The sequence below is a fragment of the Amblyraja radiata genome, chromosome 8 (genome assembly GCF_010909765.2).
Source record: "Amblyraja radiata isolate CabotCenter1 chromosome 8, sAmbRad1.1.pri, whole genome shotgun sequence".
NCBI lineage: Eukaryota > Metazoa > Chordata > Chondrichthyes > Rajiformes > Rajidae > Amblyraja > Amblyraja radiata.
The window spans coordinates 30025643-30050211 of NC_045963.1; the positions used below are offsets into that span (position 1 = coordinate 30025643).

The following is a 24569-nucleotide window of genomic DNA, read 5'->3' on the forward strand; positions in this document are numbered from 1 at the left end:
GCAGGCAGCCAGAAACATGGGGGCCCAGCACCAAAGAAACAAGCTACTGCTGGAGCCTCGCAGGCATTGCGAGTGGGCAGTGGGAGACCAGGTAATGGTCAGGAGATATGCTAGGGTAGGGGTGTTTGAACCCTTGTATGCGGGCCCATACAACATAGTGGACAAAGCCAGTCCCATGGTGTATGCCATTCAGCTTCCCCGTAGAGTCAAATGGTTCCACATCAACCAGTGTAAATTGTTTGACCCCACAAGGGCAGGGAAAAGTAAGAAAGGGGTACATGTCAGAGAACAGGATCAGGAACAGACCCGGGTTGATGTGGAAACCGTAGGGGAGCCAGGTGAGTCCACAGGTAGTCAGCCTGAAGTAGCCGGCTGTGTTCCAGGGCGAGGACTGGAAGCAGCGGAGAAGGAGGCTGACTCCAGCCCTCCGCAGGCAGGTACCGTAGACTGCCTAAGAGAGGCAGAACTAGCAGAAGCAGAGGAGATGGAGGTATCACCTCTGGTGTGGGAACCCCCGGTCAGACGTAGGAGTGACAGGGTCCCTAAACCCCCAGTAAGGTGGTCCCCATCCCTAATTAAACCTAGGGCTGGGGCCGGCCACAGGAGGGCCGGGAAGGAGAGTGGCCGAAACAGGGCACTACGGAGTGCGGCTGGAGGGAGCCCAGTCTCCACAGGGAACGTAGGGGTAACTCAAAACCCCGTAGTGCAAAGGGAGGTGAGGGGCAGTCAGGCCCCTCGACAGGAGGAGGTCTGGCCTGCACGGGAGGGCCCACCAGAGGGGTGGCCCCAGCGTGACGGGGACCAGTTATGAGTTGGCCACCCGGAGACGGGTGGCGTTGTATATAGCATTGGTTTGTGTGTAAGTAGATGTAGTGTTTGGTAATTAGATATAAGGTTTTGTATAGCTACAGGGGAGTACAGGGACAGACAGTACGGGATCGAAGGGATGTGCTGTGGAAAGGTAGACCACGACAGACAATATCAAAACCCCAAATGCCATTATTAGGCAGATAGCTCTGTGGAGGCAAGGAGGTGTTTTGCTTTGTTTTCCAGATAAGTAGCCCCGCCGTATGGATGATGGCAACGATGTGCCTCCGGATGTGCGTGGCGCGTCACGGGGACACAGGAGTACCCGCATGGTGCCCCCGCGAGACGGAATTATTATATCAGGCACTGTTAAAAGACATGTTCCAGAAATTCCACAACCTGGATTTTGGGGACATCGACATAGAAGAGGTGTACCGCGGGGGAGGGGATTTCACTTAGGCAAAGACGAGGGGTGGTTAATGACGGGTTTACAGCATTTAACACGGGGACGTCTATTATTAATAGCATGGACAACGTAGAACTGGCCTTGCAGATCAATCAGTTGAAGGGCCAGTTAAGAAAGGTTCTGGGGGAGGAAAATGCGGTGGTAGGATCGGGACTACACGAAGAGGTGGCAATGACTACATCTAAAAGAAATCATAGCACAATTGGATACACATGCAAAAACGATAAACGCTTTGATTAAAGAGGACCGGAATGCGTCCGATCAGGCTGCACAGAATGAGGTGTGTGGGCTGTATGGTGCGTGGTTGTTGGGGGAGGGGAGGAGCAACCTGGAAGACCTGAGGCAAGGTCGGGTCCCCTCCTGGATAAGCAACCAGCACCTAGCAGCGCTACACCCTTATAACAGCACTTTGAGTCCTTGTCAGCTTCGTGTGGCCTCCGAGGCCTACCCGGTACCGGTGGATTGCGGAAAATCCAATCACACCATAATGGGAGTGGTCGTACGAATCCCGGTAATGGGAACCTCGGCACGACCAGCTCCTCTGTACCGAGTGGAGAACGTGGGAGTTGTTTGTGGGGGGGTGCATATTCGCTACGGGAAGGTCCCACCCTATGTCATAGTGAGGGAGCAAGCTGTGACAGGCATTGACCTTTTGGGTTGTCGGAGCCGGTGAGCACAGGTAATCCTGTGTCCCCAGCACATGGGCGCTGAGGCTAGGCCTCAGTGTGGGTTCAGGACTGTTGGGGCACAGCCTATAAACTGCACCATGGAGGCGATGGCGGCAGACCATGTCCCTCCACAGGTGGCGTATATAGGCAGTGGGACGTACTGTGTCACCACAAGTGCCCAGCGGTATCAGCACGGATCACAGCTGTGGTGCCCGATACCGCACAGCAGCTTCTGCTTTAAACCCAGGGCAGAAGTCCATGTGGCACAGCAGCGAATATTACCCATCCCGGAACCTTCTTCGGTTCACCTCTCGGTACGAGAAAATGTAACTGACTTATTTGACTATGTTGCCCATTTTGGGTATGATATTCCCCCAGTGAATGAAAAATTAAAAGAGTTGCTGGTGGCGGTCGAGTTGTCGCACAAACACTTCTTCTCCCTGGAACAAAAGACTCTGGATATCGCCAGGGAGATCGAAGAGATCAAGTCTCCAAGTTGGTGGGACCTGGAGTCCTGGATCATAGTACCAGCATGGGTCCGCATCGTGTCCCATGTTCTGATCATCTGCCAGATGATAATTGTGGTGTATTTGCTATGCATTAATTGCAAATTTAAAAGGCGGAGGAGGATGGCCAAATTACAACAGCTGGTAAATCGAGCCGCCCGACGTCACCATAACGACACCCCATCACTGTAAAATGTCTGTACTCTAGTGCAATAGTTTTTGTACATAAGTTGTAATCCCTGCATTTTCAGGGAATGGTCGTGAGGGTACTGTATGGTTTGTGGGATTGATGTAAAGTAAAAGGTGTATAGTGTAAGTTAATGTGCTTCGAGGGCCTAGTTTAGCGATTAAGGGGGCTTTCGGGGTACATAATTTCACCTTCTCACCAGGAGTGTTTACAGCTCTTGAGGCTGGAGGATTGCCCACTAACTTTGTCAATCGACACGGTCCGTGCGAGCCTGGACGTGTCGTAGGGGCATGTAAGTTATTTGGGCAAATCCTCCAAAATTATGGAAGAAATTGAATAAGCACATGGATATCTTAAAAGACAAATTTGCTGGCTGCAACGGAAAAAACCCCCCCAATACACATCAAGAATCAAACCCGTCTGGCCTGTGGACTTGGACATCACACAACGGTGTGAACAGGAAAGGCTGAGACGGAGATAACGAGATTCTCTTGGATACACAAAGGGAGGAACCAAGCCTCAGCAGACGGTGGTAAACAGGCCAGCACAAGCACAATCACCATCGGGGATGATAACGATCAGGCTGAGGGATCATGACATCAGCAAACCCCTTATCATCGGAAGCCTATTGTTCATGCCAGATCGAAACTGGGAAACATCAAAAGAACCCCTTCTATCCAGAGGACCACCTGGGGGTTTCAAAGGAAGCTCAGGTATAAAAGCCGAAGTCAAGCCAGAACTCTCCCTCTCTTCCTGCTCTTCCTGCTCTGCTGGACAGCTCGTGGGCCTGCATCGACTTCGCTGTGAGTATCCTGGTGACCTGGTGAATTTCCCGAAATAGGAGGTTGAGGGGAGAAAGGTCAAGGGGGAGTATGCTTGCAAGTAACTTGTGTTAAAGTAAGTTTTACGACGTGCCCGATAGTTTTCGTCCATAGTTTTAGTTTAAAGCATAAGTTTAGCCACGCATTGTGTAGTGTTGGTGAGATTCGATTTCTCATTGTTTAATAAAGCCTGTAAATTTTAGACTTGCTTTGAGTCCATCTTGGTTTCTGTTTTCTCTCATCGGCACACTCTGGTCAATTCAACCTTTTATCATATCCCACCATAATTCCGAGGTCTAGAACCTAGGGGAATCCTTTTGTGGAGTAAAGGGAAAAACAAAACCCCTACATAACCATATGTTTTTATCACACTGTGGACCACAAATATCCTTGTGGTCTCTTGCTCAGATGAAGATGCATGAAGAGGTTCAAATGTCTGGATCAAGTATGGTATTATGGGACTTGTCTCTTTAATGTACACAGGATTATAACAGGACACTAAATAATCGTTGACTGTCTCAGGACATGCCACATATCCATTGAGAAAATTACTTTTATTGCCTATTCTTACTTGCTCCTGAACTGGGGAGGCAACTACAAGTCAACCACACTGGTGAGTCTAATGTCATGGCTACATTTATTTGATAAATATCTTTCCCTGAAAGCCATTAGTGAACCAGCTAGGTTTTTATGACAATCCCAGTAGTATAGTTATTGTTACCAAGATGAGTTTTATTTTCATTCCTGTTTTACTTAAACACTTGAAAATAAATTTCCTTGTTGCCATGGTAGGATTTGTACTCTGGTTCTATGAACATAATCACTATGTTACTGTACCCAGTAAAATAACTAGAATAAAGATGCTTAACAAAGTTTTCTGGACAATCTTTGTTGTCCAAGAACCTCCCAAAGCACTTAACAGTCAATGAAGTGCTGTTTCAATGCTGTTCCACTGCACCTGAAGGGTGTACCAGTGCACTCAATTTGTACACAGCAGCATTAATAACCAGCAAATAAACAGAAGACCAGGTGATCTTGTTTGAGAGATAAATGCCAACTAAAACATGGGGAGAACGTACTGTTCTTATTCAAAACCACAGCTGATTTATAAACAGCTGGTTGAAAGATAAGCCTTAATATCACATCAATGAGATTCTTTTCATTCATGTTACATAAATAGATGAAATAAGTTCATATTGTGGCGGTCCCTGGGGGTTAGGCCACTCCTTGGGTCATCCCCCTCGGCTCTTGAGGGACAGGGACGATTGTCTGCCCCCAGGGTTTCACGGGTCCTGCTCGCGGGCGTTCTTTGTGTTTCCCATGATTCATTAAAAATGACTTCTGAACCTGCCTGGCGTCTGGCCTTTTCCTGACCTCATCCAGGCCACTACAACTGGTGTCCCCGACGTTCATCACGTATCGTGATGGAAAACAACGCGATTGCGCTGAAGCTCCCGACTTTGTGGACCGAAGAGCCTGATATCTGGTTCCAGCAGGCAGAGGCACAGTTTGCTCTGCGAGGGGTGATGGTAGATGAAACTAAGTACTTTTACATGATCAGTGCTCTTGACCAGGCGACTTACCTTAGCCCCCCCCCCCCCCCACCCCGTTAACGAACAAATATAGGGGCCGTAAGAACCCGCTTATAAGGAGATTAGGCCTTAGCGAGTCTGAGAGGGCAGCTCAGATTCTCCGAATGGACGGCCTAGGTGACCGCCGGCCGTCGGCCCTCCTGGAGGACATGCTCGCCCTTATGGGTGACCACGAGCCCTGTTTTTATTTAAATATGCCTACCTTCAGCAGCTCCCGCCTGACATCCGCCTGCAGTTCGTCACCGATTCCTTTGCTGACATGCAGGCGCAGGCTGAGCGCGCCGACCAGCTGTGGATGTCCCGTCAGCGGGACCTAGATGCGCTGGCCGACCTTCACGCAGCGTTGGGAGGCACGGAGCAGGTCGGGGCCGCTATCAACCGCGTCTCCGCTGCTACCGGATGACCCCCGCGGCAAAATCCGGCCGCCATCAGGCATTCCAGCGCAGGCACATCTCTCCAGCACGACCCGCGGCAGTTCCATCCGACGCCAGCAGAGTGCAGCCCAGCCAACTTCACCTGCTATTCCACCAGATGTCAGCAGAGGGGGTTGGTGCTATTATTACCGCCGCTGGGGAGCTGCAGCCAGGCAATGTCGCCCCCCCCCCCCCCCCCCCCCCCCCCCGTGCGTTCCCGGGAAACGCAGGGGCCGGTCGTCAGTGATTCCTTCGACGGCTGGCCATATTCATCGCGTCTTCGCCTGGGATCGCCGCACCGGGGGTCGGTTCCTCGTGGACAATGGGACAGAGGTGACTGAGCTGCCTCCCTCCATCGATGACATCCATGCGGGCAAACGCGGCCCCCTCCTCACCGCGGTGAACGGGAGCGCTATTCGCACCCATGGAGTTCGCACATTCTCCCTCAACTTTGGCCACAGCTGCTTTTCTGCTGGAACATGTGGCTGGTGAACTGCCGACCATTGTCGGTTCTCAGGCAAACAGGAACGCCATAGGCGGAGAAGTGTCTCATCGGCTTCTTGATGACCATCTCAGACGTGAGGGAGGTCAGTTCGTCAAGTTCAAACCAGTTAGAAAAGGAATCGACCAGAACGAGGTAGTGCTTTCCACACCATTCGAAAATGTCTGCCGCCAGCGACGTCCAGGGCAGTGTTGGTGGTGGTTGTTGCAGAAGGGGCTGCCGCTGCTGATGAGGCGCAAGGTTGTTGCAAGTGGGGCAGGAGGCTATGCGGTCCCGAATGTAATCGGCCATCCCCGGCCAGTAGAACAGACCACGAGCGCGTGCCAGTGTGGAGTCGGCCCCTGGATGACCGCTGTGTGCTTCTTTGAAGTATTCATCTCGTAGCGACAAGGGTATCACCACCTTGTGACCCTTAACCACAACACCATCCTGTACCACCAGTTCATCATGTACCAGGAAATACGGCTGTACCTCTGTGGGCGTGTCGGATCGTTTGTCAGGCCAGCCTGTTTTGATGATGGAGGAGAGCGTTTGAAGCGTATCGTCAGCGGCAGTGTGCGCGGCCAGGGTACGCAGTTGCTTACTGGGGACGAGGTCTGAATCTGAATCTGTGGTCCGTCTCGACCGTGAATGTGTTGCCAAGGACAAAATCACGGAATTTGGTGCAGGCAAAAACGACAGCCAGCAGTTCCTTTTCGATTTGCGCGTAGTGCTGCTCCATGTCAGTCATGGAGCGAGAGGCATAAGTGACAGGTAGTAGGGTGCCATCAGCAGATGGTTGCAAGCAGGCTGCTCCGAGCCCAAATTTCGAGGCATCGCAGGTGATCGTCACCGGACGTTTCAAGTCGAAAAAAATCAGGGTAGGTGAACTGGTCAGTTTGGATTTTAAAACATCAAAGGCGGCCTGATGTTGCAGGAACCATGACCATGCAGAGTCCTTTTTGGTCAGCTGCCGCAGTGTGGAGCATAATTCGCTGAGGTTTGGTATGAACTTTTCGAGATAGTTTACCATGCCCAGAAAACGTTGCAGGCCTTTCACGTCTGAGTGGGCAGGCATCTCTGTGATGGCAGCAGCTTTCTTTGGATCGGGTTTAAGGCCATCAGGAGTAAAGATGTGGCCGACGTAGGAAACCGCTGTAACCCGGAACTTACACTTGTCAGGAATGAACTTGAGGTTGATCTTGCGGGCACGCTCCAAGATGAGCCTGAGATTGTGATCGTGTTCTGCTACGTCTTTGCCATATACGAGGATATCGTCAACAATGATAGCACAAGGTAGGCCCTCGAATAATTGCTCCATAGTTCTCTGGAAGACTTCACTGGCGGAGTTGATTCCGAATGGCATTCTCCGAAACTTACATCTGCCGAATGGGGTGGCAAATGTAGTGAGGCTTGATGACTTCTTGTCCAGCGGGATCTGCCAAAAAGAGTTCTTTGCATCGAGGTCAGAAAAGAGGGTGGCCATTCCGACCTTTGCCGCAACATCCTCGACAGTCTTCATGGGATGGTGTGAGCGCTTAATGGCAGTGTTCAAGTCTTTTGGGTTGATGCACAGACGGATTTCGTTCTTTCCCTTCATGAATGTGGCAATCATGGTCGAGACCCAGGCAATGGGGTCGCTGACTGCTTCAATTACGCCTATGGAGGCCATGTCCTTCAGCATAGAGTGAACCCTGTCAGTCATGGCAAATGACAATCGGTGCGGGGTTCAGATGACGGGCGTCACATCGGGGTCAGTAATAATCTTGTAGGCCACAGGCAACTTGCCTAGGTTGTTGTCGAAAAGATCAGGGAATTTCCTCAGCGGGTCAAATGAAATTTGCAGCTTGTGGACAGTTTTGTCAAAGGAAATCAGCCCCAGCTCCTGACAGGCACGATTGCCAAGCAGGGTGGCTGAATCAGCCCCAGCTCCTGACAGGCACGATTGCCAAGCAGGGTGGCTGAATCAGCCCCAGCTCCTGACAGGCATGATTGCCAAGCAGGGTGGCTGAATCAGCCCCAGCTCCTGACAGGCACGATTGCCAAGCAGGGTGGCTGAATCAAAGTTCAGGATATAAAAGGTTAAATCCCTCGTGGATCCAATTGGAGGCGTGGGTTCGAATCCCACTTCTGACACCATGTAAACATGAGTCAAAGTCATTGTGTGATTTAAACACATCTTTAATGAGCACTTAGCAGCACTTAGAACAACAGGTTATCAATGCATCCTGGCTGCTCGAACTGAAGTGCCGGGAACGGGGTGTTAGTATAAGTGTTATGGAGAAGTGGAGTTAGTGGTGCTGGCTTGTGTGTGATTGGCTCACATGCACCATCAATCTACAATACTCATCTGGCCAGAGCATCGGTGTTCTCCAAGGTGAACCTCGTGCGAGGGTACAACCAGATTCCGGTCCAACCCGACAATAATCAATAACTTTCTTTACACCATAAATTCTGGTAGGAAATTAACAGCTTTAATTGTCTGAAATATATAAATGATCTGCTCTTGTGCATTATCCATAATTTTATTTCAAAGTCTCAACACAAGACTACATGAAGAACCCACCAGCACGCATGCGCATTAATACATCGACGCATGGCGCAAGATTCCCGATGGGGAAATGGACGGCGGGGATTTCCCTGTAATATACTATTAAAGTCGAAAAGTACGTTTCACAGGAGCTGTTGATTTCGATGGTGGTTCGGGTCCCAAGAGTGGAGAAGCCTAAAACCAAGGGGAAACGGGCAGCTGAAAATTCAGCAGCAAATGACGGCAATGGGAGAGGTCGGTGGCCGTCTCTATCAAGCTCGGAGATGATAGCAGGCGCGACCTGCACAGCAACTTCTGCAAAAGCTCCAAAAGATTCGGGGAAGACCAAGGCCAAAACGGCAAAAAATGTCCAAAAGGACAATACTCGGCAGGAAGGTACTGCCTCAACATCCATTGAGGATGTCACCTGTCGGCTCTCAAAACTGAAAAACCTGATTGAGAGGCTGGTCAAATGAAATGTGCACCGCACACATGCGACCGATACAAGTAGTTCCAGTCAGATGTCTGCGGCGGCAATACCTGGTTAAGGGCTGGATTATGATATCTCTCGCTCAGAGGCGGGGAGATTTGAGGATTATTACGCGGTAGACACTGACTGCGGGGAAGTCGACAATGAACTAGAATTCCCTCAAGCGGATGCTTTAACTCACGACAAAAAAGCTGTCAGCACTCGTGACAAAATTTGCCATCCCCTCGGGGATACAATACAATACAATACAATTCAATTTATTGTCATTTGGACCCCTTGAGGTCCAAACAAAATGTCGTTTCTGCAGCCATACATTACAAACAAATAGACCCAAGACACAACATAATTTACATAAACATCCATCACATTGCTGTGAAGGAAGGCCAAAAAAACTTATCTCTCCACTGCACTCTCCCCCCCGATGTCAGAGTCAAAGTCAAAGTCAAAGCCCCCGGCGGGCGATGGCGAATTGTCCCGCGGCCGTTAAAGCCACGCCGGGTGATGCAAGGCCGCACACCGGGTCTTGGTGTTAGAGCCCCCGGCGCGCGCTCGCAGTCCCGCAGCCATTCCAAGCCGCGCGGGGCGGTGCTGTAAGGCCCCGCTCAGGTGCTCTTCAACCCCGCAACTCGGGCGGGAGAAGTCGCCGTTGCGGAAGCCCTGAAAAGCGGTCTCCCTCCAGGGACCCGCGGGCTCCCGGTGCCGCCGCCCGCCAAACCCGCAGTTGCAGCCTCCGAATCTCCGGGGGTCGGGTCGCAGCAGCGTCCACCACAGCTCCACCTGCTCTGGACTCGGCCAGCTCCGCGACGGTGAGTAGTCGGCACCACAGCCCCCGGTCTTCCTGTTGGAGGCCGCTCCTCGTTGCAGCCCCAACGACAACGGAGACCCGACAAAGAAAAGGTTGGGTCTCCCGTGCAGGGAGAGATTTAAAAGTTACCCCCACCCCCCCCCCCCCCCACATACCCCAACAAAAATAACAAAAACTACATAAAAACATAAGACATAAAATAATAAAAACGCAGACGGACTGCAGAGGCCGCTGCTGACGAAAGTCGCGCCGCCCACCGAATCGGAGAACCGTTAGAGGAAGAACTGACGAGTAGCATTGTTTACTTGGCTTCCCACCAGTTGAATGAGAAGAACATGCAGGACACTGCTGAAAAGTATGCTAGTCCTGATAACTACCAGACACTTGATGTTCCGAAGGTTAATTACACCATTTGGGACAATCTGAATGGCAAAAAAAAGTCAAAAGACTTAAAACTCCAGCGAGTTCAGAGATTTCTCATGAGGGATTACGGCGTTTGCATGGTCGGTGGATGGAAATCAACTGTCTGAATTGCAGCAAGACGCCTTAGTATTTCTGTGTAATGCATAGTTTGAGCTCAATTGCATTCACAAGGATTGTATAAGGCCTGAGATGAACCCAAAATATGCTCATTTGTGTAGGGCAAGTAACGTGCATTCTGCAAAGGATCTTTTCGGAGAAGATTTGAGCAAGCAAGTAAAAGACTTGCAAGAGGAATACAAGGTTGCCGTGGGTGTGGTAAAGACACCCTCTGTGGGTAAGACCGGCATGCACATCATCCCTACCAAGCTAGCGGCAGAAACCGCTACACTGGTTGGAGCACCAGGCCTACACAACTAAGACAGAACCAGAGGTCGTTTTTATGTGCAGGTTCACAGCGCTCTCCGTGGAGGCAGTGCTCTCCACATACTCAGTCTCGACCCCCAGCAGGCCATGATGCCAGAGACAAATGGAGGGGACAGATCAAAAACTAGAGTCACCAGACTCTATGGATCAACCATCTAAGGCCGTTGAGGTAGACAATAGTTGCAGGAGTAGGCCATTCAGCCCTTTGAGCCAGCACCACCATTCAATGTGATCATGGCTGATCATCCCTAATCAGTATCCCGTTCCTGCCTTCTCTCCATATCCTGACCGCTATCTTTCAGAGCCCTATCTAGCTCTCTCTTGAAAGTATCTATACAACTGCAGAATGGCCTCTTTGTTCCTATACTCAACTCCTCTTGTTATAAAGGCCAACATGCCATTCGCTTTCTTCACTGCCTGCTGTACCTGCATGCTTACTTTCATTGACTGGTGAACAAGGACCCCCAGATCCCGTTGTACTTCTCCTTTTCCCAACTTGACAATATTTAGATAGTAATCTGCCTTCCTGTTTATGCTACCAAAGTGGATAACCTCACATTTATCCACATTAAACTGCATCTGCCATGCATCTGCCCACTCACCCAACCTGTCCAAGTCACCCTGCATTCTCATAGCATCCTCCTCACAGTTCACACTGTCACCAAGCTTTGTGTCATCTGCAAATTTGCAAATGTTACTTTGAATCGCTTCATCTAAATCATTTATGTATATTGTAAATAGCTGCGGTCCCAGCACCGAGCCTTGCGGTGCCCCACTAGTCACTGCCTGTCATTCTGAAAGGGTCCCGTCAATCATTACTCTTTGGCTGCTAACCAATTTTCTATCCATGTCAGTACTCTACCCCCAGTACAATTTGCCCTAATTTTGCCAACTAATCTCCTATGTGGGACCTTGTAGCGGCACCAAACATTGTGAATAAACAGTTGCTTTATTCAGTGAGATAATAGGTTTGAAATACAGTTTGGTCCTCAATCATAATTATGTCATTGCTGCTGCAGCTGAGCGTGGGTGTTGTCTCGAGCTCAGCTACCCGTCAACTCGGCTAATCTCAAGGTGAGATATGCTTATGTAGCAGGACACTCCCCTAAACCCATGACGTCACGTGACAGCCCTTGTAACCACTGACGAGGGTTTGACCGTAAGTGGTCTGTCTATCAGCTGATGCCACAGGACTACCCCCAGAACCGGAGGAAGGAATAGAACGCGCTAACCTTCTACAAGAAGGTGCGCAAGCAGGGTCAAGGGCAGCTCCTGCTGTGGGCCGGAGGCACCCCGGCCGTGGGGCCCGTGGGCGCAGTCGACGCTCCGGCTGTGGGCCATGCCGAGGGGTGCGATGGCCAATGGGTGCGGTCTGGGCCTTGAGTGACGCCCACCAATCTCTCCCGCAAGACCTGCCCGGAGCCGACCACCGAGGTTGAGAGGCCGCGGCTGCCGCCACTCCCCCATCAGCTGCTGCCCATCGGAGCTGACAGGCCATGGCTGCCGTCACTCCCCCGTCAGCCGTCGCTCCCCCACCAGCCGCCGCTCCCCCACTGGCTGCTGCAGGAGCTGCGAGTGTAGCAGCCCCCCGTCCCAAGCATCACCGACGCCCGCCCGACGGCCACGGGAGCGGGGAGTGAGCCCACCCATTACCCCGCCGGCCGCTGTTCAAGGTCTAGCCTCCTGATAGAGTGGGCCCACCTGGGTCGGCTGCCCGAAGACGTCCTCACCGGCGCGGACCCCAAAGATCCCTGGGCGCTGGCTGCCCGTCCGAGGACGTATACACCACTGAAGATAAATAGGGATACTGTGGATAGGGTGAGCTGTTTTAAATACCTGGGAGTCCACATCTCTGAGGATATGACATGGACATCACACGCTGCAGCACTCGTGAGTAAGGCAAGGCAGCACCTTTACCACCCCAGGCAATTGAAGAAATTCAGAGTGTCTCTGAGGATCCTCCAGTGCTTCTACTCAGCGGCTGTGGAAAGCATCTTGTCCGGAAATATCACGATTTGGTTTGGGAACTGCTCTGCCCAGGATAAGAAGGCTCTGCAGAGAGTAGTGCGTCCGGCCGAACGCACTATGGGAATTACACTTGCCCCCCTGCAGGAACTATACATCAGAAGGTGCAACTCCAGAGCCAACAAGATCATGGGACACCCCTTCCACCCCAGCAACGGACTGTTCCAGCAGCTACGGTCAGGCAAATGCCTCCGTTGCCATGCTGTGAGAATGGAGAGGATGAGAAGGAGTTTCTTCCCAGAGGCCATTAGGAATGTTAACTCCTATCTCTCCAGGGACTAACTTTACAGTTCCATTTTACTGTTGTGTGGTGTCTTTTTTTAAATTGCTGTTTTTTTCCTTTTTCTTCACTTCCTCCCACAAATATGTAATATGTGAATATGTGATTCTGTTCCATTCTGTTTGCAGTTTGTTTGTTTGTTTTTTGCACAATTCGCGAGCATTGCCACTTTTCATTTCACTGCACATCTCGTATGTGTATGTGACGAATAAACTTGACTCGACTTGACTTGTTGCGCTGCTGCAAGTAAGAATTTCATTGTTCTGTTTCAGGACATATGACAAGTCCCAATGTTGAATGGACATTGCCTATGCATAGTTTCTAACTGGGATGGCGCTTACACACCAATACAACACAGACTTTACAGGGTGAGATCTTATTCCAATGGTAAAGGAGACCAAAATGATTGGAGATGGTGATCTGCTGCATGGGATTTAATGCTTACAAATTAGTGGGCGTACCAGTATGCACTCACTCTCACATGCACACATACTCACAAATAGACTCAGACACAGAACCCCTTCAATTTCGTCTACACACCCAGCGCCAGCCACACACCATGCCTCATTCACAAACCCTGGCACCCATCCAGTTGACCAGACTGCACACCTGGCTAATGTTGTTGGCCCCCTGATCCTACCACATTTCTGGTTCAGGCCGCAAAACTGGATCAGGTTCTTTGCCCTGATTCTGGCCACACAACTGACCCACATTCCCAACCCCCAACTTTAAATGACATGTTACCAGCCCCAGTGTCTAGTTTACATTCTTGGTTCTCAACTCTGGCCGTGCAGTTAGCCCATGTTCCAAGCCTCAATTCAGACCATTTTTGAGCCAACATTCCCAGTGTTCAAGCTGAGATCACTCCAGGAACTTAACAGATATTAAAACATTAATAAGATATTAATGTCACTTTATAAAGGTACCGTCATTCAAATAGAGTTTCCAAGATTTTTTAAATGTGGCAGATTAACTCCACTCCTATGAGAAGACTGCTGAAAGCAAGGTGCAGCTTAGCAGCAAGGTTGAAAAGATGTCAGGACAATAACACAAACGTAATTGACACCACAAATTAAGATCATAGCTTACAAGTCATCATGAAGCCAAGATGCGGGGGGAAGTTTTATGTGCAGCCAAATCCGAGGTAAATGCTAAATTTTGTTTTCTCAAGCTGAAGAGAGGGCAACATTTTGTAGGCAGCCAAGTGTTGTGCTTCTGCGGGATGGGGTTGAGTCCACCAAATCCATAGGGTTTATTAGGAAATCAAAAGATTGTTAATGCATTTAAGTAAAAGCACATTTCCTACTATCTATATTACTAAACGTCAGATCTTGACCACTTCCTCTTGTTCTGTATATTGATTTTAGAAAAATCGCTGCCACTTACAGCTGTGATTTTTGGCCATCTTTGAGTCCCCCTCCGCTGCGCAGGACAAGAGGATTTTTCCCATCGATTAAAAATAAAAGAGTTATTAGTGTTTAAAAAATGTTGAGATTCTCTCTCCTGAAGTCCACGCCCCTTCCAGAGGGACTATGGAACCCAGAAGTGTTGAGTGCCTCAGTCAGTCTCTGCAGGATGGGGGAGCGAGGGGGTCACATCTCTCAGTCTGAGCTGTGAATAACACTGAACACATGTCTACTAAACTGTGAGTTGTTTTACTGACCTGTCAGTGCCCTTAATGTGGTTTGAAAATATAGTTTGGAAAAGCTAAAGCTGTGTTGCCTTTGGTTTGGAAATGCTTAAGCTGTGTTGCCTTTGGTTTGGAAATACTAAAGCTGTATTGCCTTTGGTTTGGAAATGCTAAAGCTGTGTTGCCTTTGGTTTGGAAATGCTAAAGTTGTGTTGCCTTTGGTTTGGAAATGCTAAAGCTGTGTTGCCTAATTATAGTTGCCTTGCCTAATTAAAGTTGCCTTGCCTAATTGAAGTTGCCTTGCCTAATTAAAGTTGCTTGTGCCTAATTAAAGTTGCCTTTCCTTCTATATAATTAAAAGTCTAATCTTGACCACTTCCTGTTTGCGCTTTATATTGATTTTAGAAAAAACGCTACCACATACGGCTGTGATTTTGGCCATCTTACTCAGAGTCCTCCTCCGTTCATCAGGTGCTGAGGATTTTTACCATTGATGAAAAATAAGAGTTATTAGTGTTTTAAAAATGTTGAGATTCTCTCTCCTGTCAATCATGCCATGAAGGCCACACCCCTTCTGGTGAGAGGGGGGGAGGGACTATAAACCCAGAAGTGTGGGCGTGGCTCAGTCTCTGCACGATGGAGGAGGGAGAGGTCACGACTCGCTGTCTTTCGTGGCCTTGCACCCTCCTTGAAATGGTATGAAACTGCAGTTGAATTTGGTGGCCTTGCACCCTGCTTGAAGTGGTAAGAAACAGCACTTGAATTTGGTGGTCTTGCACCCTACTTGAAATGGAATTTCAAGGAATAGCCGTGAGTCAACTGCCAGCCTACCAGCCGTGAGTGAGTGAGCTGCCAGCACAATAGGCTTGAGTGACTGAGCCGCCAGCCCAATAATCTGTTCACCTCCCCCCCCCCTCCCCGCCACTGGCCACCAATATTGGAATTGGTGGAGAGGTGGAATATTGTGTTGGGGGACCAGCCCTCCCGTGTGATGCTGGGACCCAACGGGTCCCACTTAGTCTAGTTTCTTCTATATTTCCTGACAGAAATATTGATCACTCAAGTTATTCGCTTTTACTTAAATGGGAAATCATCTATTAGAAAATTCCTTATGTTATGAGATGCACTGAAGTAATTGAGTGTGCAAAGAAGAATATTAATAAACTAAAAATATTTGATTTACAACTCACCAATTCCTTGAGCTCCGGCTTTGCAGGTGTAATGTAGGAGTGTCATATCTGTCAAGCCATCTCTGTCATTCACATGGCATCCTCGACTCAGAATCTTAAGTAATATATCAGAAAGAAGATGGTAGATGATTCTTTTATTCCCTTTATTTCATACGTAATTACTCACAACAATTAACTAAAGAGGGAAACAAATAAAACTGCAGATGGTGGATTCTGAAATAAAACAGAAATGCTGGAAACTAGTCAATGTTTCGGGTTAGTGACCCTTCCTCAGAACTGGGGGAGAATTAAGTTTTCAAAGCAGATCTTTGGGGAGGAGTGATGTGTAAAATTATAGTCTACATGGAGGCAGGTTAATACTGGTCTGTTGATAAGGAGCATGAATACTGACCATTTTCAGGACATTTTAAAAATGGGACATAAATACGTCAATGAGAAACAAATAAAGAACAGGTTAGCTGAAGTTGAAATAATCCGCTTTTCATTCCAGAGGGTTGCAAAATGTCTGGATGGAAGATGATATGTTGTTTTTTCTTGTTTATATTTGGCCTCTATTAGCAATGGAGGGGGCCACAGACATCGACAGGTTGGAAAAGGAATGGGAATGAGAGTTCGAATGGCATGCAGCAAGAAGCTCAAGATCACCAGTGGACTAAGAAGAAAGACATCAAGTGCTGGAATAATTCCAGCACTTTGTATCTTTTTTGTAAACCAGCATCTGCAGTTCCTTGTGTCTCCTTTAACTAAGATATTGTGCATTCCATCACATAATCCTCATCAGTAATCAGACATTACAAACAAAACCTCATCCTACTAATATTTATTATACCCGAGGCTTATACACTGACTAAAATTTGGAATGTGATCTTTTGCTGAGACTGCACACACAGAGCAGTTTGCCTGGATACAGGAAATGTTAGAAGCTCTTACAGAAAAAACCCCCCAAGTGATTCTTTAGTGGCTATTACTATTATTTCAATATATTCTGCACCGAGTAAGTGCAGCTAAATCTAGAAATGGCAGCTAAATGTAATTGTTTCCTGTTTCTGGGAGCAGGCCACCCATAGACCTCAGCACCCTGAATGTGGATTTGGATTTCAGGAGCGAGATGTTGCAAAACCTGGAGCAAAATGAACCAGAAAGGGGACTTGACAACTGAGGAAGTGAATGCTCCAAGGTTCCAGTGCTGAATTAAAAGATTAAAAGCCTCATCCATCTGGTTAGCTTTAGGTCATCCACCGCCAACGATACAACAACACTTGCACATGTTACTCCTCCCAACAGTCAGAACTTACACATTTCACAGACTTTAACTATTCAGCCATGGCAAGCTCGTTTCACATTGCCATTACAACACACTCACGAAACTCTTCCCTCTCTTATGGGACAAGGGTTTCAATGTCATGCTGAAATGTGGTGTGCTTATTAGACAGTCACAGTATGATTGAGTCATGTAATTTCTCAGTTGCTGACCACAAATATATTTTGCTACTGAGCACAAAATATGAATATTCAGAAAGTGGAAGCTTTCCTGGGCTGAAGAAATCCTGAAACTGGAGTTCCGCATGTGCAGTCTGTTTTTCTCTAGGCCTCTAGGAAGCCAACAATCTAAGTGAATTCTTTGCCCAAGCTACTTGATGCTATTTACTCAAGGCAAAAGTGAATTCACCTCCCTCAAGAACTGTCAAAGGGCAGATGATGTAGTCAATGCCTACTATGTTCTGTTGTGCTGAAGCAATGCAAGAATTTCATTGTCCTATCAGGGACACATGACAATAAACTCTCTTGAATGAGTTCCTAGCGAGCCACGGCCATCCACACTTCAGTAGAAGTTGTGATCACTGTCGTACATAGCATTGTAAGGCACCATGCCTGTTGATGTTTTCAACGATGATGATTTTGTACAGCATCCATCACATGTTTAAAAGTAAACTGCAGGCTGAAAGACAAGTCGTGTATCAGCTGCCTTTAGCATCTTGCCATGCATTCTAATTACTAAAGCTCTCACATTACAAAACAGTGAAAGGGAATCTTCGCCTCAGGGTTGAGACAGTCATTTCAAGATTATCGCAAAAGGATCTTCAACCTTGTACAATGTGCAACCCTGGATGGATGGAATTGACACTCACAAATAATTAATTCTCTTTGAATAAGCCAGGATACAGGCTTCTTTCTGCTGCTGTTATGATCGAGTTCCTTATACAAAGCCCTTCACTCAGTGTTAATTGCATATATCAAATAATTTGTGGTATGACCTGAGAGTTTCAAGTGCTTTGCACGTAATACACAAGGAACACCGTGATTAAAAGCCATGCATAGTAATGATGAAAAGGCAACTTGTGGATTACCTCTTTCCCAATCACATCAATTTGTTGCTGCACTTGTGGAACCCACTGACGCAAGATAGCAAACAATTCTGGAATAGTTGTATTAAGATCGCGTAGGATTCGTTTGCATGCTGAGTCTTGTGGATCAAAGAAGGAAAATTCTAAAAATGAAAACATTTAATAAAATTAGCAATTGTATTGCGTCAATGTTGCAAAAACAAAATTACGAAATGCATCAAACCCATATGTGCTGATAATTTACAAATTCTGTCAAATTCCGGTCCTTCCTTTACACATTTCGACTAAATGTTTTCTACCAACCTAAGCAATGGCTTCCCAATTTGATTACTTTTTTTTAATTATTATAGTCAACAGAACTTAACAAAAGAAGGAAGTTTTTATTTGTGAATTATTGCTAAGGAGGGGAACATTGCATAGAAGAAGAAGAAGGGGAGAGAGGAGGAGATGGAAGGGACAGAATAGTTGGGAGAAGGAGATGGAGGTGGAGATGAGAAGGGAAAAGGAGAAAAGGAAGTTAATAGGGACCTATGACACAGAAAAGCAGTTGTTCTTCAAATGATGGCAAAACAAGAAAAAATGTGAAGAAATTGTTTTGAACAATTAATCAAATTAGCTCTTCAGTGTTTCATTTACTTTTTAGTACTTTTGTGTTTTAATTAACTTAATTTTTTTAAACAAATTTAAAATATATTTTTATTTACTTTTCTTCTAGAAGTTTTTAAACTACCTGTGTTTTCACATTTTTCTTTGTCTCTGGCATTCAATTACTTTTTTCCCAGCTATCTATATTACTACAAAACTGATCTTGATTACTTCCTGTTGTTCTGTATATTGATTTTAGACAAAACACTGCCACTTACGGCTGTGATTTTTGGCCATCTTACTCAGAGTCCCCCTCCGCTGCGCAGGACAAGAGGATTTATTCATCGATTAAAAATAAAAGAGTAATTAGTGTTTAAAAAATGTTGAGATTCTCTCTCCTGAAGGCCATGCCCCTTCCGGAGGGATTATAAAACCCGGAAGTGTTGAGTGCCTCAGTCAGTCTCTGGAAGATGGGGGAGCGAGAGGGTCACGTCTCTCAGTCTGAGCTGTGAATAACATTGAACACATGTCTACTAAACTGTGAGTGGTTTTACTGACCTGTCAGTGCCCTTAATGTGGTTTGAAAATATAGTTTGGAAAAGCTAAAGCTGTGTTGCCTTTGGTTTGGAAATGCTAAAGCTGTGTTGCCTTTGGTTTGGAAATGCTAAAGCTGTGTTTCCTTTGGTTTGGAAATGCTAAAGCTGTGTTGCCTTTGGTTTGGAAATGCTAAAGCTGTGTTGCCTTTGGTTTGGAAATGCTAAAGCTGTGTTGCCTTTGGTTTGGAAATGCTAAAGCTGTGTTGCCTAATTAAAGTTGCCTTGCCTAATTAAAGTTGCCTTTCCTTCTATATAATTAAAAGTCTAATCTTGACCACTTCCTGTTTGTGTTTATATTGATTTTAGAAAAAACGCTACCACGCACAGCTGTGATTCTTGGCCATTTTACTCAGAGTCCCCCTCTGCTCATCAGGTGCCGTGGATTTTTCCCATCGATGAAAAATAAAAGCGTTATTAGTGTTTAAAAAATGGTGAGATTCTCTCTCCTGTCAATCACGCCATGAAGGCCATGCCCCTTCTGGTGGGAGGAGGGAGAGACTATAAAACCCAGAAGTGTGGGCGTGGCTCAGTCTCTGCAAGATGGAGGAGGGAGAGATCACGACTCACTGTCTTTAGTGGCCTTGCACCCTGCTTGAAATGGTATGAAACTGCACTTGAATTTGGTGGCCTTGCACCCTGCTTGAAGTGGTATGAAACTGCACTTGAATTTGGTGGTCTTGCACCCTGCTTGAAGTGGTAAGAAACTGCACTTGAATTTGGTGGCCTTGCACCCTGCATGAAATGGAATTTCAAGGAATTGCCGTGTCAACTGCCAGCCCACCAGCCGTGAGTGAGCTGCCAGCACAACAGGCTTGAGTGACTGAGCCGCCAGCCTAATAATCCATTTGGCCCACAATGTCCATATTAGCCCTCTGGAAACCAGTCCCGTCAGCCCACAACATCCATACTAGCACTCCAGAAAGCTCCCCCCCCCACCACACCACTGGCCACCAATATTGGAATTGGTGGAGAGGTGGAATAATGTGTTGGGGGACCAGCCCTCCCGTGTGATGCTGGGACCCAACGAGTCCCACTTAGTCTAGTATTTTCTAAAATTACCTTTGCCATCAGTCTGCTCTTCATACCGCCCTCAACACCTGCAAACGAGCTGCCATTGAGTCCAAAGAAGGCTAAGGAAATTCATCATGTCACCAATGACTCTTACCAATTTCTATCAATGCACCATTGAAAGGATCTTATCTGGATATATCACAGCTTGTTATAGCAGATGCCCTGCCAAGACCACAAGCAATTGTAGAGATTTATGAACATGGCCCAGCCCATCAATACAAACCAACAGCACCCACCCATCAAATTAGCTCCATCTATATTTCATGCTGGCTCAGCAAAGCAGTCAACATAACTAAGGACCACTCACTTTTCTCCTTTTCCATCCCCTGTCAGGCGGAAGATATAAAACCTTGAAAGCACGTAGCACCTAATTCAATAAAAGCTTCCTCCCTGCTGTTATCAGACTCTTGAACGTCCTCTAATATACTAAGAAATAATTCCTTCCAATCTACCTCATTGTGGTCCTTGCATTTTTTTAATCTGCATTTTCTCTATACCTGTAACAATACATCCTGCAATCTATTTATTTTCTCTTTTGCACTACCTGATTATTCATGTATGGTGCCTTGCAAGTGCGCAAAACAAAGCTGTTCACTGTATCTCAATACATCTGACAATAATAAAGCAACAAATGAACTTTCTATGACTCCACAAGCAATTTAAAAATCTGGCAATTTTATATGCATGTTAAAATTAAGTAATTTCTCTTTATTCAGGGTAGCACAGTGCCGCAACTAGAACTGCTGCCTCACAGCGCCAGAAAACCCGGGGTCATTCCTGACCTTCAGTACCACATGGGTTTCCCCTGGGTTCTCTGGTTCCCTTCCATATCCCTAATTTCCTCCAATGTCAATGTAATCTCTAAGACATTCGCCCAGGTAACAGGTTCAGCAAAGAACCACCTCTCTTGTCACCTGCTATGATCATTCCTTCCTCGCTTCCTCCTTTAGCTGCGGGAGTGTCTCAGATAAAGTCTACACATAGATTGGCAAGAAAACAGCATACATTGGACATGTGAAACTTTATCTTCAAATTCCCTCCACTCTTGCCTTGGGACCTTTAAGTAAGTCCTCCCACTTCTGATTCCTGTTCTGCAGCTCCAGGTTATGCAATATGCACAGCAGGGGCATCATAGATCCAACTATGACAGAGGTAAAGTGCAGAAGTAGCAATGACCAAAAAGTCATCATGATTAAAGCAGCTTTCATAGTAAAGGTTCCTGAATCAGTAGTCTGCCTCCAAATTGTTCTTTTGCTAACCTCAGAGTTAAGTGCCAAGTGTACCTGTGGTCTTATAAATCATGCAGTTGCAATAAATGGAGCATTGTGAAAACATTATTCTGTGCGAGTAGTTAAAAAACATGGCCTTATATAACCTGACAGTGCTCAACATTAGTATTGCACACCATTGACATTAGATTTTGCAGGTCCTACACCCAAACTCCTGGAGTGCACCATGACCTGCAACAGTGGGTCAAATTTCATAAACGATTCTTGATTTAACCATAATTTGTGGTTTCTTTCCTAAAACATGTATTTTCAATTATGTAATGTGGAATTTATAAATTTGTTGGCATGTTTAACAGCACAGAAATATGTGACCTAATTTCCAGATGCCTGTTTTTTTTTTCTCACAAGATATTATTGCATAAGTAATATTCTGTTTATGCATGCAGTTTTAAATTGATTTCCTGAATTAGGGAATGCCACCGCTGGGGATGTGCACACATTCTTGGTGTCCGAGCACGACGTGAGGAGGGCTCTGACGCATGTGAACACGAGGAAAGCTGTAGGCGCAGATGGTACATCTGGGCGAGTACAAAAGTTTTGTGCTACTCAGCTTGCTCCAGTGTTCACCACAATATTCAACCTCTCCCTGACCCAGTCCATGGTCCCTGCCTGCTTTCAAAGATCCACCATTGTACCAGTGCCTAAGAAAGCCTCTCCAGCCTGCTTGAATGACGACCGACCGGTAGCCCGCACCTCGGTAGTCATGAAATGCTTTGAGGCTGATCAAGAACTACATCTGCGCCTTCCTCCCTCGCACCATGGACCCGCTGCAGTTCGCATACCGTCCGAACAGATCCACGGATGATGCGATCTCCCAGGTTCTGCACACCACTCTCTCTCACCTTGATAGCCAGAAGGGGGGCTATGCGAGGATGCTGTTCATTGATTTCAGTTCAGCTTTCAACACCATAGTCCCCACCAGACTTGCTGAGAAGCTGCTGGAACTGGGGCTGAACACATCCCTGTGTGCCTGGGTCCTGGACTTTCTCACCGCCAGGCCCCAGGTGGTCAAGATGGGGAGACATACCTCCAACCCCCTTACCCTGAACACAGGATCCCCCCAGGGTTGCGTCCTCTGCCCCCTACTGTACTCCCTGAACACACGTGACTGTGTGGCCAGGTTCAGCTCCAACTCCATCATCAAGTTTGCTGATGACACTGTGGTGGTGGGCCTGATCTCCGATAATGATGAGAAGGCCTACCTGAAGGAGGTGGCAGACCTGGCACTCTGGTGTCAGGACAACAGCCTCCTCTTGAATGTCACTAAAACTAAGGAGCTGATTGTGGACTTTAGAAGGGCTCAACAACCGAGGACGTACATGCCACTGGAGATAAATGGGACTACTGTAGACAGGGTGAGCAGCTTTAAATACCACATCACAGAGGGTCTGACATGGACAACACACACTGCTGCACTGGTGAGAAAGGCAAGGCAGCGCCTTTACCACCTCAGGCAGCTGAGGAAGTTCAGAGTCTCTCTGAGGATCCTTCAGTCCTTCTACTCTGGGGCTGTAGAAAGCATCCTGTCTGGTAACAAGCTAACATCCGGTTACATTACGATCTGGTTTGGGAACAGCTCTGCCCAGGACAGGAAGGCTCTTCAGAGAGTAGTGCATTCGGCCGACCTATACACCAGGAGGTGTAGATCCAGAGCCAGCAAGATAATGAAGGACCTCTACCACCCCAGCAACAGACTGTTCCAGCTGCTAGAGTCAGGCAAGTGCCTCCGCTGTCAGGCTGAGAAAACAAAGAGGATGAGACAGAGTTTCTTCCCACAGGCCATTAGGACTGTAAACTCTTATCTCACCAGGGATTAATTTACCGTTGTGTCTTTTTTTTTCTAAAATGTAAATACTGGTTCTGTTCTGTTCTGTTGTTTTGTTGTTTTGTTGTTTTTGCACAATCCGCAGGCATTGCCACTTTCATTTCACTACATATCTTGTATGTGTATGTGACAAATACAGGGCTGCCAACATTGGGTGAGAGTTGGGAGCGAGAAATTGCGAGAGACCAAGCCCGAGGGAGCATAACGACCGGGAAGGAGGGTGTCCCCCTCCCATTGGTATGGAACATTTGCATTTTTCAGCTTGAAATTGTGCAATATGGTGCATACTGTAGCGAGTCTTTTAACTTACACTTGAAAGTAATATATATGCTTTAAATTGGATTGGAGCGTTTTTGAAAGGGGGGAGGCTGTGCTATCACTGATCACTGGCCTTGGGGGGTACCCGGTGAGGGAGTGGAGCAACCGAGTGGGGAGAGGGTGTGGAAGAAGGGTGTCCCCCCTCCCAGGGTAGGAACCTTTTGAAATTTGATGTATTAAAATCATGGTTTATTGCACTGTAGAAGTATGATTTCAATGTTTTTTGTATGAAGTATTTTTAAGAGGTAACTTTTTAAGGGGTAACTTTATCCACACAAAGGGTGATGGGTGTATGGAACAAGCTGCCAGAGGGGGTAGTTGAGGCAGGGACCATCCCAACATTTAAGAAAAAGTTAGAATGATACATGGATAGGACAGGTTTGGAGGTATGGACCAAAAGCAGCTAGCGTAGCTGGGACATGTTGGCGGGTGGGGGCAAGTTGCGCTGAAGGGCCTGTTTTCACACTGTATCACTCTATGACTACATTATACCTTCACCATGCATGAATGCTTCAAAATCAAGTGATCGAGTTTTATTGCCATATACTCAAGCATAGAAACATAGAAAATAGGTGCAGGAATAGGCCATTGGCCCTTCGAGCCAGCACTGCCATTCAATATGATCATGGCTATTCTTCTAAAATCAGTACCTCTTTCCTGTTTTTTCCCCATATCCCTTGATGTCGTCAGCCCCAAGAACTAAATGTAACTCTCGCTTGAAAACATCTAGTGAATTGGCCTGCACTGCCTTCTGTGGCAGAGAATTCCACAGATTCACAACTCTCTGCGTGAAGAAAGTTTGT

General features: G+C 47.2%; 1 protein-coding gene across 7 annotated transcripts in view; it reads right to left on the reverse strand.

Annotated features, from left to right (window-relative positions):
- Positions 1-24569, reverse strand: part of clip4 (CAP-Gly domain containing linker protein family member 4) — a 253766-nt gene that overhangs the window by 202214 nt on the left and 26983 nt on the right. For all 7 annotated transcript variants that reach the window (XM_033025474.1, XM_033025478.1, XM_033025476.1 and 4 more), the window contains exons 3-4: positions 18086-18225; positions 15738-15831 (exon numbers count right to left, since the gene is read on the reverse strand). In XM_033025474.1, the coding sequence (XP_032881365.1) occupies positions 15738-15831; positions 18086-18225 (234 nt within the window). The remainder of the gene's footprint in view (positions 1-15737; positions 15832-18085; positions 18226-24569) is intronic.